At 45.5% G+C, this 15,995-nt stretch overlaps 1 protein-coding gene across 1 annotated transcript in view; it reads right to left on the minus strand.

The window, feature by feature from the left end:
- Window positions 1-7,740: 7,740 nt before the first annotated feature.
- Window positions 7,741-15,995, minus strand: part of HPSE2 (heparanase 2 (inactive)) — a 724,439-nt gene continuing 716,184 nt past the window's right edge. The window contains exon 12 of the mRNA XM_019953208.2: window positions 7,741-10,294. Coding sequence (XP_019808767.1) covers window positions 10,129-10,294 — 166 coding nt within the window. The 3' untranslated portion in view covers window positions 7,741-10,128. The remainder of the gene's footprint in view (window positions 10,295-15,995) is intronic.

Consider the following 15,995-nt stretch of genomic DNA (forward strand, 5'->3'; position numbering starts at 1 on the left):
GCGTATTTCATTTTCTTCCTTAATCCTAAGAGGGTGTGATCCTTACTCTTAAGGTGTGGCCTTTTGGGGGTTTCAGTGGGAAGTCTGAAGTGTTTACCAAGCTCCTCTAACTTGGTAGGACTTGAACTCAAGCCCTCTCCCCAGCACTGAGCAGCAATTTCTGTCTCTGCCGCTCTCTCAGTCTTCTGGCTCTTTTTCTTGCTAGAGTTTTGGAGTCTCACTCTGCACATACACAGTTCAGAAGTCAGTCAAATATTTGAGGGCAGTTGGCACCAGCTTTTCTGGGCTTCTCCCATTGCTTCTCCAGGACTTCCCTGGTAGCTCAGCTGGTAAAGAATCCACCTGCAATGTAGGAGATCCTGGTTCGACTCCTGGTTTGGGAAGATCCACTGAAGAAGGGCTAGGCTACCCACTCCGGTATTCTTGGGCTTCCCTGGTGGCTCAGCTGGTAAAGAATCTGCCTGCAGTGTCGGACCTGGGTTTGATCCCTGGGTTGGGAAGATCCCCTGGAGAAGGGAAAGGCTACCCACTCCAGTATTCTGGACTGGAGAATTCCTACAGTCCATGGGGTCGCAAAGAGTCAGACATGACTGAGCGACTTTCATTTTCATTGTTTTTCCTTTTTCTACTCCCTTCCATTTTCAGCTGCTCAGTCATTCCTGAAAACCAGTTTCTTACTTCACAGTCTAATACACAGCTGCTTTCTGCTTAACCTCAATTCCCTTTTTGTTGTGAAGTGGGGGAATTCCTTTAGAGGAAAAGCCAGATGAATCTGGTTCTTACTCTGTGTGATTTCTGTCATTCAAGGGTCTTGGCTCCTGCAGTTTATGCCTACTTTTAGACGTTCAGCTGTTCCCCATTGCCTTCAAAGAGCTGTGTGTGTGTGTGTGTGCTTGTGTGGTTTTCTGGGTTTTTTTTTTTGTATCTTGTCAAGAGTTTAGAATTGCTGTTGGCAAAAGGATCCGTCGGATAAAATGTTAATGTTAATACCAGAAGTTGGAACTTCTCGCAAAGTTCGATATGTAGTATTTTCCATTGAGTTTGAAATATTTTCTTTTTTATTGTGATTTCTGATTTTTTTTTGATTCATGGATTATTTATAGATTTGTTTCTTAAATCACGAGCACAGGTAGGTATTCCAGTTATCTTTTAAAAAGTTTTCCACCTGTAACTCACTGTTATCAGAGAAATACTTTATATGTTACCATTCTCTGAATTTTTTTGAAACTTTATGTCACAGCATGTAGTTAAAGTTTTGTAAATGTTTCCATGTACTCTTGAAAAAAATATTTTGTATTCATTTGTTAGCTCTACTGTTCTATATATATTACTTAGGTGAAATTTGTTCATTGTATTTTCTGAGAGGTATAATATGTAAAAGAGTCTATCATAATTGTGGATTTGTCTATTTCTCCTATTATTTCTGTGAGGTTTTACTTTACATAGAGTACTTCACTGTGCTTAGTTGCTTGCTTGTGTCTGACTCTTTGCAACTCTAATGGGCTGTAGCCCATCAGCCTCCTCTGTCCATGGGATTTTCCAGGCAAGAATACCGGAGTGTTAGGTGCATGCAAATTTAGAATTTTTACTGTTAAATCAAATTTCATTCTTTATAAAATGTCCCTTTCTATTATTAGCACTGCTTTTTGTTTTCCAAAAGCATTTGTTGTTTCATATCAATGTAGCCGATACCTTTCGTTGCATGATATAGCTTTTCCTTAATTCTTTTACCTTTTTATATTTTAGATTTTTCTTCAAACAGCATTTAGTTGAACTTCATTTCTTCTTATCTGAAAATTTTTGTCTTTTAATTGAAGCATTTGTCCTATTGACAATAACATTACAAATAATTTTGTGTTTAAATTCATCATTTTACAGTTTGCTTTCTATTAGTTCCACCAGTTCTTTGTTGTCTTTTTCTTCTTTCTTGATTTTAGATCAAGTATTTTTAATTATGATTCCACTTCCCCAACCATTCACTTAGAAGTAATTCCTATTTTAATATTCTTTTAGTGGTTACCCTGGAGATTAAAATATGCATCCTTGACTTATCAAAGTTTAATATAAATTGGTACTTTTACCTCTTCCTCAAAAATGGAAAAAATATTAGAATACTTTCCATTTACCTGCTTTCAATATGTACGCTACTACTGTAATGCATTTTAAATTCTCTATATTAAGTCTCATGAGACATTGCTACTGTTTTATATTTAGATTTCCCCACATATTTGCCCTTTATGTTGCTCTTCATTCTTTCCTGCATCTCCCTTAGCATTTTTGTGATTATTCATTCTTTTGCTTCCCCGGAATCTTTCCTTTCATCGTCCCTCCAATTTCCCACCTCCTGCCTGCACCAGCTGTAATTAGCTGAATTTCAGGACATGAGGCTCACACCATGATAAAAGTCTACTATACTACGTTAGGTGCTGCTGTAGTCATTCCATGCATGTGTCTTAAAGTTTAACTAATTTCTAAAAGTGAGGTCAATCTTTTTCTTTTAAAAACTAGTAACAAAGTGAGTGTACCTCGGGGCATGCTTCATCTACATTAAATTTGCAGTAAATCACTGCTTGGAAGAAACTGGTTGGAAGAAGTCACATAATTAACTCAAAGAAAAATCATGACAATATCTCCAGAAAAAAAGAAACCACCATCAAAATGTGTTGTGTTGAACTTCACATGCACTTTGCATATATGTAGAAATACTGTCAAAAGTTTTAAGGCTAGTTTTGAAAACTCTCAAAAAGACATAGTTAATATATGAATTGAGTGTGTATATATATATATATGCATATTTTACTGTTTTCTTCTCATATGCAATATGTATGAAATTATACAGGAAGACAATAGCAGCTGGAACAGGGACCATCTGACATAGGCTTGGAAACGGAGAGTTTCAGGTGACCCTAGGGTTCACTTAATCCAAAGTCCTAATTTTACAGAGAAGGACACTTGAGTTCAGAGAGGCTGAGTCACTTGTCTGACATCTCACAGTCAGTTGCTAGAGAGCTGGGACTAGAATCAAGGTCTCTGTCAGAGCAGCCTTCTTCGAGTTCCTGCTTGCCTCAGATGGATTCAATCAGTGGGATCTCCAGGTATGGGTACCCATCTTGGCTACAGCTGAGGCCTCTATGACTTGCCAGTGAACCATTAACCACTTTGCTACTTGAGGCTTTAAATGGTATTTTTGATGTGTCTAGTAAATACTGGTGGAGAAGGCAATGGCACCCCACTCCAGTAATTTTGCCTGGAGAATTCCATGGACGGAGGAGCCTGATAAGCTGAAGTCCATGGGGCCGCGAAGAGCTGGACACGACTGAGCAACTTCACTTTCACTTTTCACTTTCATGCATTGGAGAAGGAAATGGCAACCCACTCCAGTGTTCTTGCCTGGAGAATCCCAGAGATGGGGGAGCCTGTTGGGCTGCCGTCTATGGGGTCGCACAGGGTCGGACACGACTGAAGCGACTTAGCAGCAGCAGCAGCAGCAGCAGCAGTAGATACTGGGCACAGTATCCAGTAGCCTAACTGGATGGCAGTGGGACAACACAAAGCATTTTCTGCTAAAAATCAGCCAAATACTGCTGTTGCTGCTGCTGCTGCTAAGTTGCTTCGGTTGTGTCTGACTCTGTACAACCCCATAGACGGCAGCCCACCAGGCTCCCCCGTCCCTGGGATTCTCCAGGCAAGAACACTGGAGTGGGTTGCCATTTCCTTCTCCAATGCATGAAAGTGGAAAGTGAAAGTGAAGTTGCTCAGTCATGTCCGACTCTTCCCAACCCCATGGACTGCAGCCTACCAGGCTCCTCCGTCCATAGGATTTTCCAGGCAAGAGTACTGGAGTGGGGTGCCATTTCCTTCTCCAAGCCAAATACTAGAAAAGGGATTTAAGGACTGGGGGAGATGGAAAAGAAAGCTCCTTGAGGTCATTATGAAGTATGTTAAAAAAAGGTCCTTTGAATTTAGATAGCACTGCACAGCGTATAACACTCACTCGATGGCAAATCCCCTGGAAGGACCCAGTATCGTTGATTCATTCTCTGGCCACCTAGCTGTCCATCAAAGTTTTGTGCTCTTTTTTCACGAATGTTTTAGTCCATTCAGAGTGCTATGACAAATATACCATAGGCTGGGTGGCGTGTAAACAACAGAAGTTTATTCCTCATAATTCTGGAGGCTGGGGAGTCCAAGCCCAAGGTTCTGGCAGATTCAGTGTCTGTGAGAGCCTACTTCCTGGTTCATAGGCTGTGTTCTTTGGATATGTCCTCACTTGGTGGAAGGGGCAGAGGGGCCCTCTGGGGTCTCTTTTATTCATGAGGGCTCCATCCTTATGAGCTAATCACTTCCCAGAGGCCCTTCCTCCAAGTACTATCATGTTGGGGATTAGATTTCAGCCTGTGAATTCTAGAGGGACATTGACATTCAACCAGTCTATAGGAACAAAACATAATTGTTGTGGGGAAGTGGCTGCCCAGCCAGGGACTTCATTTTCTCGACCCCCATTCAATGGGACTATGTGACTGACTTATGACCTAAAGAACCGAGGGGGAGGAATTTATGCCAGGTGAGACCCCCCATAATGCTCTCATATGATCTGCATACTCTCTTTCCCTGACTTCCAACTGCATACTGATGCCATAGCGACCTTGGAGGCCAAGTGCTGAAGATGACAGAGAGCCTACATCGGTCTGGATCCCTAAAGGACTACAGAGAAGAGAAACACTGTCCACTTTATCCATCACCACCAACTAAACTTTATGTGATCTATTAGCAAGAAATAAACTTTAATTGTGTTAGGCCTCTGACAGGTTAGGGTTTACCTGTGTGCAGCTAACAGTTACTTTAACATAGTCAATGACATCTAATTTGAATAATAAAATTGAATTTCCACTTGGAGTGCTTGAAGCAATACTTATGGGGGAGAAAGTAGAGGAAGAAGGTAGCACGCCATGAAACCAAAGATCCCCAGCATATCTGAGTTCATCAGCAATCAGGCTTCAGGTCAAGGTGTGGTGTGGACAATGGTGGCCTCCCTTTCCCCACGGAACACCCTGTGAAGAAAGTTAGAGTAGTCACATTTTGTTACTTACAAACATTACCTCAAAATATAAACTGCCTTGTGGAATCAAACTCTCTGCCATTACTAGGCTCATATAAACCTTAATATAATCTGTTCCCTGGAAGAAAATATTAACCCCTCTTCAAATCCCCTGCACAGAGAACATTTCCCTGGGAGGTGTTAATGCACTTATTTTGTTACTTCCAGATGAATAAAACTAAGACTTCTTTTTGCTTCTTCCAAAAGTATAATTTACTATATAACATTTACAAGTAGAAAAGCACATGAGAATATATTCATGACTAGTAATTGGAAAATAACGAGCATGACGTGGTCTGTACAGAAGACCCTTTTCTCTGCTGGATGCGCAGGACAGTGGGATGTACTCTTGAGCCAGTCCTGTGGAACTTGGTCAGCTCCTTCCTAATGCTTCCTGGGCTCCTGGGGCTACTCTGATGTTTAGAAGAAAGTGGATGCCAAAGCAGCTGGTTTGGTGTATTTTGGCTTTTTTTTTATTTGTTTTACAGTGATATTTGCAAATACTACCCCAAGGGCCATAGTTACTGGATTTATTATTTAGTCTGGGAAGGTGAAGAGAGACTTCCAAAGCTCTGGGTGGTAGGAGAGGAGGAGCAGTGCTCAGAGGCAGTACCTGTGTAGGTGCTGACTAGCTCTGCCACTTACCTCCACGACTTCAGGATACCAAGTCATCACCTGCCGTGGGTAGTAGTGGCAGAAGTGGCCCTTTAAATTGCTCTCCAGAAAAGACAGAGAGGAGCACATCGGGAGGGCCAAGGTGAGCCTGGATTCAAAATTCTACATCCAAGGTTGGTCACACCTCAACTCACCACTCAGCAGAGCTGCTGGTCAGGTCCTCCAGGCCCCGAGATCGACTCTCCTGGGTGAAGGTACCACCAGTGTTCCGTGTGGACACACAAAGGACCTTAAGAGAGCTAGCTGTGGGCAGCAGAGAAAAAAAAAACTTCCTTTTGAGAGGAAGCTGGCCACAGCCAGTCCAGCAAGAGTGAGCAGAGTACCATGAGAGCAGAATTGGGGCTCTGAGCGGTCGCCACTCTGGTCCTTCCAAACACTCTAACTAGTCCCCACCACCAGGAGTGGGCAGAGCAGTTACAGAAACTGCTAGTGGAACTCAGAGGAGGGGTTTTAACACTCTTGGGCTTTATAATAACTGTCTCTCTTTGAGTATTCCTTACCATCTTGTAATTCTGGTACTTCTTAAGACCGTGTGAACTATTCTACAATCAAAGCGTAATTCCCTTTCAGTACAATGGATTTCCCTGGGCTCTGGACAGGGGATAGAGTGGCTGGCAGAGGTGAGGCTGTGGAACTGGATAGAAGGTAGTGGAAAAGAGCAGTGGGCAGTGGTGCTGAGGTTGGAGAAAGGGATGTGTTTATGCCTCTTCTTCCCTTACCTTCTCCAAGACACAGCTCTATTATTTTTGCTTGCTCTGTTGATTCAAAATTTTAGAGTCTTTCTGTGTCCCAGTGTTTCTATGGTCTGAGTGACCCACCTGGTTCACCTTGGCTTTTGCGGAGATGAAACACTTTCCGTTTTGTTTTCAGATGTGAAGCTGCTCTCGCTGCGTCTCCAAAGTGAATTCTGCAGAGGCATCCACCCCACATACAGGGGCCTTGGGTGCAGGTAGCAGGGTGAACGTGCAGCTGCTGGGCTGGCCCGGCCCCCATGGCCGCTCAACAGTTCACAGGCCTGCGGGGTCCTCCCCACTGCTGAGGGTCCTTGCTATTGAGAGCCAGAGTCGGGGAGGCCTCTCAGGCAGAACCTGCTGACACCCTCTGCCATGTTGGAGGGTGCAGGGCTGGGGCTCATCTGCCCAAGGACTGCTTTCATGGGGAGGGGCTAGGGCTACAGATGGTGAGTGCGCCTCGGGAATGGTGGTTCTGGGGGTCCTGGGCACATGCTCACTGGAGCGCAGGTCTGGTGTTCTCCAGCTTGTCTCCAGCTGGAGATAACATTAATATCGCACACTTGCAGCTTTTTCAGGGCACTAGAAGAATTGAGACTTTCTCTTCAAGGAACAATGAGAATTTGTTCTGAGCCTTTGTGATAAGAAAGGAGAAAGAAAATCATTCCTAGAGGCAGGAAAGGGGTGGAAAATCATCTCAGCAAAAGGCACAAACTTCTCTTTATACATTATTATGCTTTCAAATAAGCATTTGTGCAAGCCCATTCTTTGCTTTAAAATAAAATGGGTCTTAAGTCTTAAAAGAATATCTTGGCCATGTCTTGTTTGGGGAGGATAAAAATGATGGGAGGAAGCTGGTAGATGAGCTCTTTTGTCCTCGGGCCCAGCCTGGCAAGCTGGGTGCAAGCTGTCACGTGCAGGGTGATGCTGAGTTCTGCCACAATCCGTCTTTTGCAGTGAGTGTAGTAGGAAAATCCCTTGTTAGGAGGATCCCCAGTGATTTAGTAATTACCCCTCACTCCCAGATGAGAAAGCCAGGACAGATGCCCCGCACTAAAATCCCTATGGAATGTGATGTCATAGTGAGTTTCTTGCTATATTTTGAACTATGCAAATACTTCTTCCAGGAGGCAGTTGCAAAGTTAGAATTGCAGAACTCCAAAGATAAACTCTGTTGATTCCCTCCTCCCTTTTTATTAATTAAAAAAGAAGAAGAAGAAAAAAACCAAACCAAAATTTAGGAGCAATATTTAATATATAAAGACAAAAGAAGCAGAGACTGCCTATATCCTGCAACATTTAGAGTCTTAGTGAAAAGTCAACACTTATTTACAGAAGGTGTGTCTGAGTGGAGCTTCAGAGGTTCTGGCTGTACTGATTTGTGGAACCTATGAAAAAGGAAAGAGGTAAGTCTGTGAGTCAGGCAGCCACTGAGCTGGGTGCTTAAATGAACAGGCTCTGGACTGTTCTGAGCTCAGCAACCCATTCCCTGGGTGACCCTGGGCAGCTACAGGCTCACTCCAGGCCTCACAGGAGAAATGGAGATATGAATAGTATCTCCCTGAAGGGCTGCTATGTTAGGAAAGCAAACTAGCTCAGGGCTGGCCCGCAGGGACCTCTGGTCACTCCTGTTATCATGAGGGCCTGCAGCTGCACCTGCACCAGTATGTATTACAGAAAAGACTTTGATATTTGCACTGAGTTTTTTAAATTGGGGGAAACAACCTCTTTGTCTCTTACTCCTCTTTTCCTTTTTCTTCTTCGCTTTTCTTGGCTGCTTCTTCCCTGCCTTTCTACCCCCAGTGTTGACACTTCTCTCTCTCCTGCTCCCACATCTGAAGCATCAGTGGGCTGCACTGAGCCACCACTGACCGGGTCCAGCCTGGTCCTCGGTCTCCCCTTTCCCACTTCACACCTCCTGGTGCTGTTGCTCCTTACCTAATAATAAGCTTGTTGAAACTGACTCCACTCCTTCTTCCAATTTCCAGCTTTCCACACTGAGAGTCTGCTCCCTCCTTTCTTGTCTAATCTTCCTTATCATTCACTCTGAAGGCTTGGCCCTGCTCCTTAACTCTTTTTCAGGCAGTCTCTGCGGCCTCTGGCCTCAGCCACTGTGCCCCCTCCTTAATTGCTATCCTTCCACATCAGCAGAAGTTGTGTCTCTCTCTATTGGAATCCTATGACATTGTCTAATACCTGCTCTTTAAAAAAAAAATCCTGTCATTTATCCTGCAAAAGAAAATCACATCCACAGAAAAGAAAGTCATTTCAGTTGTAACTTGTTTGCAAAGACCCACACAAACTTCTTGAATCATACAGAAGGTCTTCGTCGTGAAATTTAAACCACTCCACTCCCCACTGCCCAACCCAGAGGGCCTTCCATCTCCTGTTCTTCAACAGTTTCCCCACGAGACCTCAGCCTCCTGATCGCCCTTCCCCAACGTGGTGAACTGAAAGTGTTTTTTTGTGCTCAAATAAGCTGGTCTGGGAGAGCATGGATCTGGTCATCTTTTATGAGCACATTAGTCTTCTGCCTAATATAAGCTATTGAGAGCACTCAGCTACTTGGGAAGCAGCAGAAAGTTGTTAGATTCAGTTGTGTCTTACAGCTCTGATGACCTTTGATTTGTACCTTTTTTAAAGATGGTTTTGGTCAACCAAACCATTAAAGGCTTGCCCTATCAAGCCCTTAATATTCTCTCAAAGTTGAGATAGGTCTATTTTCTTGGTTCAGTTGGGGTGTGTATGTGTGTGTGTGTGTCTGTGTGTCTGTGTTTGGTGGTTGGGTGTGCTTTCTCTAAAACTCTCCCTTGCAGCCACGTGACAGATGATGATTGCTTTCTCTGGTGCCTAATACATTGCTCTCCACTCAATGAATACTGTTACCTGACTCCCGTCCCAACCCTGGGGGAATCTGGATTCACAAAGGAATAGAACCTTCTTGCAAAATCTGGAGTATGATTGCAATTTTACTTTAGAAGCACCCGCTTCCCAGAGGAATAGCTAGTGATTGATGCCACTGTCAGAAACCCAGATGCACACACTCATACATCAGCCAGGAAATTACATAAACAGCTCGCCCAGCAGGCCAGCACTGACTCACCCACTTGCTCCCCTATGGGAGGAGAGGTGATATGAAACCCAAGGCAACAGCAGGGAACAGACAAAGGAAAGGAGTTAGGCGGGACTGGACTCTCAAAGGTCCACAGGGTTTTTTCCTTCCTCATCTTCTGCCGAGGGCAGCAGCCACAGGCCAAGGTCTGTAGTTACTCTGCTACGCGAGCAGGATTGTGGGGAGTTGTATCTGTCCTGGGCACGCACCGTCAGCTCGTTCTCATGGTGCATGGACAAGGCTGCAGACAGCTTCACACACATGCATTCGTGCTAACACAGGTGCCGGGGACGTCCACTTCTTCCCTTAGGGTGGGAGTGACCTACTTAGGCTAAGCTCATGCTAGGGTATTTGTCTCTTTGGAGAGCATGTCAGTGTTGATTCCAGCAGGATGGGCTGGCAGAGACTGGTTGGTTGCTCAGAAGATGCCTGAAAAAATACTGATACCATTAGGGCAGAAGAGTGGAAAGTAGTCTGGCAGGCCTGCTGGTGACTCGTGAGTGTAAGGGGATTTATCGGTAGCGGCAGGCCAAAGCGTTGACGTTCTTGACCACATAAAAGCCCATGGTGACTGGAGGCATGACCAATGTCCGGCCGGCCCGCAGGGGGCGGGGCTTCAGTTCTGGGAGGGTCCCATCGTCCACCATCACTAGGGGCTGGCCGTTCAGCTGCACTGACCTACAGTGAGAAGAAACAGCATGGGACTTGTTATTGTCTTGAAAGGAAGCCATGGCAGCAGAGCCTGGGCAGCCTCAGCTTGCCCCTGTCCGCTGACCGTGCCCAGACAGTGACCACTCACTGACACCAGCTCTGCCCAGCCTTTCAGCTGGTGCTTCACTCAAACAATGCACGTGAACATCCCAGCAATGCTCTGAGGAAGAAATGGTCCTGGTCCCATTCTCCCTAGTGTGGTTAAGTGACTTGCCCAAGGCTATACATCTTGTAGTCCTGGGAGCCAGGATTTAAACACAGGTAAATGGCAACCCACTCCAGTGTTCTTGCCTGGAGAATCCCAGGGATGGGGGAGCCTGGTGGGCTGCAGTCCATGGGGTCGCTGAGGGTCGGACACGACTGAGCGACTTCACTTTTACGTTTCACTTTCATGCATTGGAGAAGGAAATGGCAACCTACTCCAGTGTTCTTGCCTGGAGAATCCCAGGGACCGGGGAGCCTGGTGGGCTGCCGTCTCTGGGGTTGCACAGAGTTGGACACGACTGAAGCGACTTAGCAGCAGCAGCAGCAGCAGTCCAGTTCCAGAGACGCATCATTTATTCAGACAAATAAAAAGTCTCTGAGGCAGAAGCAGAAGTGTCTGATGCCTATTGTTTTAAAACCATAATAGCAGTCCAGTTGGTGGTGTTGAAGAAGACTCTTGAGAGTTCCTTGGACTGCAAGGAGATCCAACCAGTCCATCCTAAAAGAAATCAGTCCTGAATATTCATTGGAAGGACTGATGCTGAAGCTGAAACTCCAATAGTTTGGCCACCTGATGCAAAGAGCTGACTCATTTGAAGCAACCCTGATGCTGGGAAAGATTGAAGGCGGGAGGAGAAGGGGACGACAGAGTATGAGATGGTTGGATGGCATCACTGACTCAATGGACGTGAGTTTGAATAAACTCCGGGAGTTGGTGATGGACAGGGGAGCCTGGCATGCTGCATGCAGTCCACGGGGTCACAAAAAGTCAGACACGACTGAGCAACTGAACTGAACTGAACTGGACTCTTGTACCTGAAGAGTGGAATAACACACAGGCTGAAGACGGCTCCAGAAGTTCCTATATAACTGCATCTTCATTAGTTTATTTGAGAGATGAGAGAACTGACATCGTGTCACTTGTCCCCGGCAGTTCTAAAGGAGGACAGTGACTACGTAACCACCTACCTTCCTCTAATCTGAGTACGAGTTTCCATGTCTAATATTTAAAGGATGTTTCCATTTTAGGGACACCATGAAGTAAGTGATAAAGCAGGCACCTGTGACCCCAGTTCACCTATCCTGTTTGCTTTTATCCCTCCTGTGTACCAGCCATCTTCAGCCCTGAGAAGGACTTAGACAGCAAAGGGAAATGGCTCATCACCCGTCTGGGGTCTGTGGTACAGAATCCAGACAAGCTCCCAGCTGTTTCTGATGTGACTTGGGAAGCCACGCACCCAGAATGAAGCTCAGCTCTTTGGGTAAGTAGAAAAGGCCAGAACCAGGCCACTAGCTGTAAATAACGGCTGCAAGCGACTTTTGGAAAATCAGCATGACAGTGTCGACTGTCTTTGGGCCTCGCCCAGCCTCCAGTGGGGTGACACTGCCGTGGTATCATCTGAGCTGCCAAGAGAATAAAACTGTTAGAAACTGATAAGAGGTCTTGGTTTCGCATCCCTTCTGTGCTCTGAATGACAGATGGGTTTAGAGATTCATGATCAGACCCCCTGCTCAGCAGAGCCGTGAACTCCTTGAGGTACATGAAATATAAATTGCTCCAGGGAGAGCGGGGCAGAGTGGCAGCTCCAGGCCCAGCCTGACATGGACCAGTTCCGGCCTGGTCCAGATCTGAAGGGCCTGGGGCAGCCCCCCTCTCTTGTTGGTATGACTGAGGAATGCATGAACAAGCAAGGGTCTCCTGCATGGAGAGCCAGGCCTGCCTCTGGAAGATGCAGAGGTATAAGAATCGGGATCTAAAGAGCAGTGTTGACCTCCTCAGAATGCGAGAACTTTTTATAACCGTCTCTGGTGGAGACAGCATATTCTTCACTGTCTGAGCCACCAGGGATATTGGTTGGTTAAAAAGGTGACTCAGGTGTAAGCAGAACCAGGGAGCATGACCAAGATTCTGGACTGATCTCTAACTCCAGGAGCCGGCCACTGACTTCCTAGATGGTGGTTGCAAAGCTCTTCATCACACTTCCTGCGGTTTTGCATCTGTGAGAAGACAGGCGATATGGGCTGTAGAACGAATTGAAATGAAATATAAATGTCAAAGTGCTTTGAAAGCATAGTGAGCCATTACGTGGGAGACAGTGTTTTCTGTCGTTATTCATGGTCATGCCGGGTAGGTGAACTTTTTGGTCCTTGTACTGTGACACGGCGAGTTTCACGGCTCCTCTCCTGAAACTGTCTTCCCTTGGCTCTCATGGTAGCAGTCTGTCTGTCTGCGTGTCTCCCTCTTCCTGTTTCTCTCCTTCATTTTTGCATGCCATTTCCTTTTCAGGGGGACTATTCCCTTACACCTGCCTCTCAGATGCTGGGACTCCTGGTGCTTGGTCCTTGGACCTCTCTGCTTTCCATACGACACACTCCCACTGGATGCTGTTACCCACACACAGGACTTGGATTACTATCTGCATGCTGCTGCTCCCCAAATCTGTATCTGAAGCCTGCATCTTTCTTCTGATTTACATACCTCTGCTTAACTGTCCCAAAGGAACTTCAAAAGTCATTGTGTCCAAAATCAAGATCTCCTCGAATCTCTGACTTTTTAATCTCTGGGCTGGTTCTACCATCTGTCGGATTACCTAAGCCAGAAACCTGGGAGTCATCTGGGTCTTCTCCTCCAGGTCCCAGGTATGGAGTTGCTGCACGCTTGCTCAGTTGCTAAGTTGTGTTTGACTCTTTGCAGCCTTATGAACTATAACCCACCAGGTTCCTCTGTCCATGGAATTTTCCAGGCAAGAACACTGGAGCCTGTTGCCATCTCCTCCTCCAGGGGATCTTCCCAACCCAGGGATCAAACCCACGTCACCTGTGTCTCTAGCATTGCAGGAGGATTCTTTACCACTGAGGCACCTGGGAAGTTGCTAAATCCAACCAATTCTACCTTTTAATATTTTTCAAATCTGCTTCTTCCTCTTTCTTCATTGCTATTATTTAGTTCAGAACGTCCCCATGACCTGTCTCTGGCCCCTGGCCTTGCCTTCATCCCCCATGCCAGCCACATTGCTGAGAGAGCCATCTGTGGCTGTCCATGCTTCAAACTCTCCAACAACGCCATCCCTTCCCTTAATCCGGATGATGAAGCCAAGCTCTGGGCACCTCCCCAGTCTCAGATGCTGCCCCTGCCCCTTACTCCAGGGCTAACTGTAGATCACAGACCTCTGGAGGTGGGTTTGGGGTGAGCTGGCAGTCACTGTAAGGACATCATCAGTGTATGAATGAACAGACTGTTCCTGATGAAAAACAGTTAAGCTTTGTACATAAATGAGGTAGATCTTTCTCAAATGAAAATGTCAGTAGATCCTGTTGGGAATAAAATACATGAGTTCATTTAAAAGAACAGTAAATATTTTTCAAATGCAAATACCTGTAGACACTGCTGGGATAAGAGATGAGTTCATTTAAAACTGTTGTAAAATTCCTAATAGGTATTTTGGGAAGAAGGGGGCATCATGTGCTTTTATCAAGCTGGAGATTTTTAAAGGGACAATTACTATAATGTGGGAGGGCCATCGACATCTGTTGACATCACAAAGGATTCCCAGAACTCGAGGGTGCATTTTGCCCCTGCGTGATCCGGGTCATCGTGTGTGGTACTCCCTCCACCTGGAGCACAGTCAATCTTCCTCCTCCGTGGGACAACTGTTCTGGGTCCCTGCCGAGCCTGCTCTTTTGTTGTCCCCTCTGGGGAACCTTCTCTGAGCCCTGGGTCAGCAGCCCCGACTATGGGCTCTCTTTTTCCCCAAACTTCCCTCTAACCACCTCACTGAATGGTAGGACTTGCCCTGTGCCCCTCACTGGGCTGCGAGCTTGGTGAGGAAAGGAATGGTGCCTTTCACCCTGAATACTCAGGTTCTTGGCATAGAATTGGGGTGAAATATTTTCTGAACGAGTGAATGGACTTTTGAGGCCCTTTCACATTATTTCTGGTATTCCTGGGCTGAGTTTCTCCGATTCTAAAGAGGCTTCCTAGACATTCGCTGAGTGTCTTTACAGATTTCATTAATGTACCAATTACTCTCGCTCTCAGTGGCCCTGGAGATGTTAGATAAGACCTGAATTATCGCTGATTTTCACAGTCACTCACTAGGTACCTTATCCCAATCAGACACAGACCATTGATCATCGCTAGAGTTTTTCATCTTAAAAAAGATCTATATGACCATCTCTTAGCTAAGCCAACATGAGCTGATTTTGTGAGACTTTAAGTCCTCACATGTCCTTATCTACAAAGTTCCTTCATTATAATGATGGACAGTATGCTATACCACCTCCATTCTATTTTTCCTGTTTATGTTTTTATTGTAATATTTATCCTATTACCCAGTTAAGTCATATCACACTAAATATCACAATTATCTTTCACTTCTATGCACTGAACAATTTGCAAACATATCACGTGAATGATAAAAACCACTGATTATTGAGCACTGTCTATGCCAAAGGTGAGATGCTGTGATTTACTCTATTGCGTGAAGTCCTCACAACTACCAGCCGAGGCAGGTGTTAGCACCCCTGCAGATGGAGACATCGACGTTTAGAGGGATCTAAGACTCACCCAAGTCGTGCAGCCGTTCAGCGGTGGAGCTGAGACGTGCCTGCAGCATTATACCTCCCTTGTGACTGCTAAAGAGCCCGGTGAGGTACATAGGCAAGTATTATTATTATTATTTTAACTTCACTATTGAGATGAGGTCAGACAGGTTAGGTGGCCTGGGCAAGGTCACACAGCTAATAGGTGGCTAAGCTTAGTCTTGGGTTCAGGCCTCTTGACACCTGTTTCTATTATTTGTGTTGTTCCCCAATTCCACATGGCACTCACGAGGATCATGTTTCTTTCTTTTAAAACCTTTCTTATCATATTTTCATCACATTCTGGGACCTCTTTCCCAGCCTGTGACTTTTCAAACCAGATGCTAAATGATCCAGCCTACGTGGAGCTATTTTTCTTAATTCCCTAGCTGCTGAGGGCTTTTAAATTATCCAAATATTAGGACAACTGTGCTGTTTTTTTTTCTTAAATCACCATCTGTTTTTTCAAAGTCTGAGTTGCTTTGCAATTCCTAAACTTGTTTTCTTTACACTGCATGCTATTTGAAATGGGATTCCAGGTCTCAATTTGGAGTCAAGCCCTCTGCTCCCTGGGTCTCTGTGGGATCCCCCTGGCTAGGTCACCGTCCACCCCCCACCACCTGTCTACAATCTCTGGTCTCATTAAGGTTCTTGCTAGCTGTGGACACTGAAGTAAGCTTTCAGCTCTTCTGATGTCTCAGGGAAGCAACTCTAGTGAGCATGCTCTTTGCCAGTCTTGAAGATAATTTGTTGGTCTGGCTCTGGGTGGATTTTTGTGGGGACAGAGGCAAGGGAAGCCTGTGTATTATTGGGAGCAGCCTGGGGAGCTAGTGACAGGTTTCTGCTGGCATATCTGGGGCCTTGAATGGGAGGTGAAAGGTCT

This window comes from Bos indicus, chromosome 26, assembly GCF_029378745.1.
Source record: "Bos indicus isolate NIAB-ARS_2022 breed Sahiwal x Tharparkar chromosome 26, NIAB-ARS_B.indTharparkar_mat_pri_1.0, whole genome shotgun sequence".
NCBI classification, from domain to species: Eukaryota; Metazoa; Chordata; class Mammalia; order Artiodactyla; family Bovidae; genus Bos; species Bos indicus.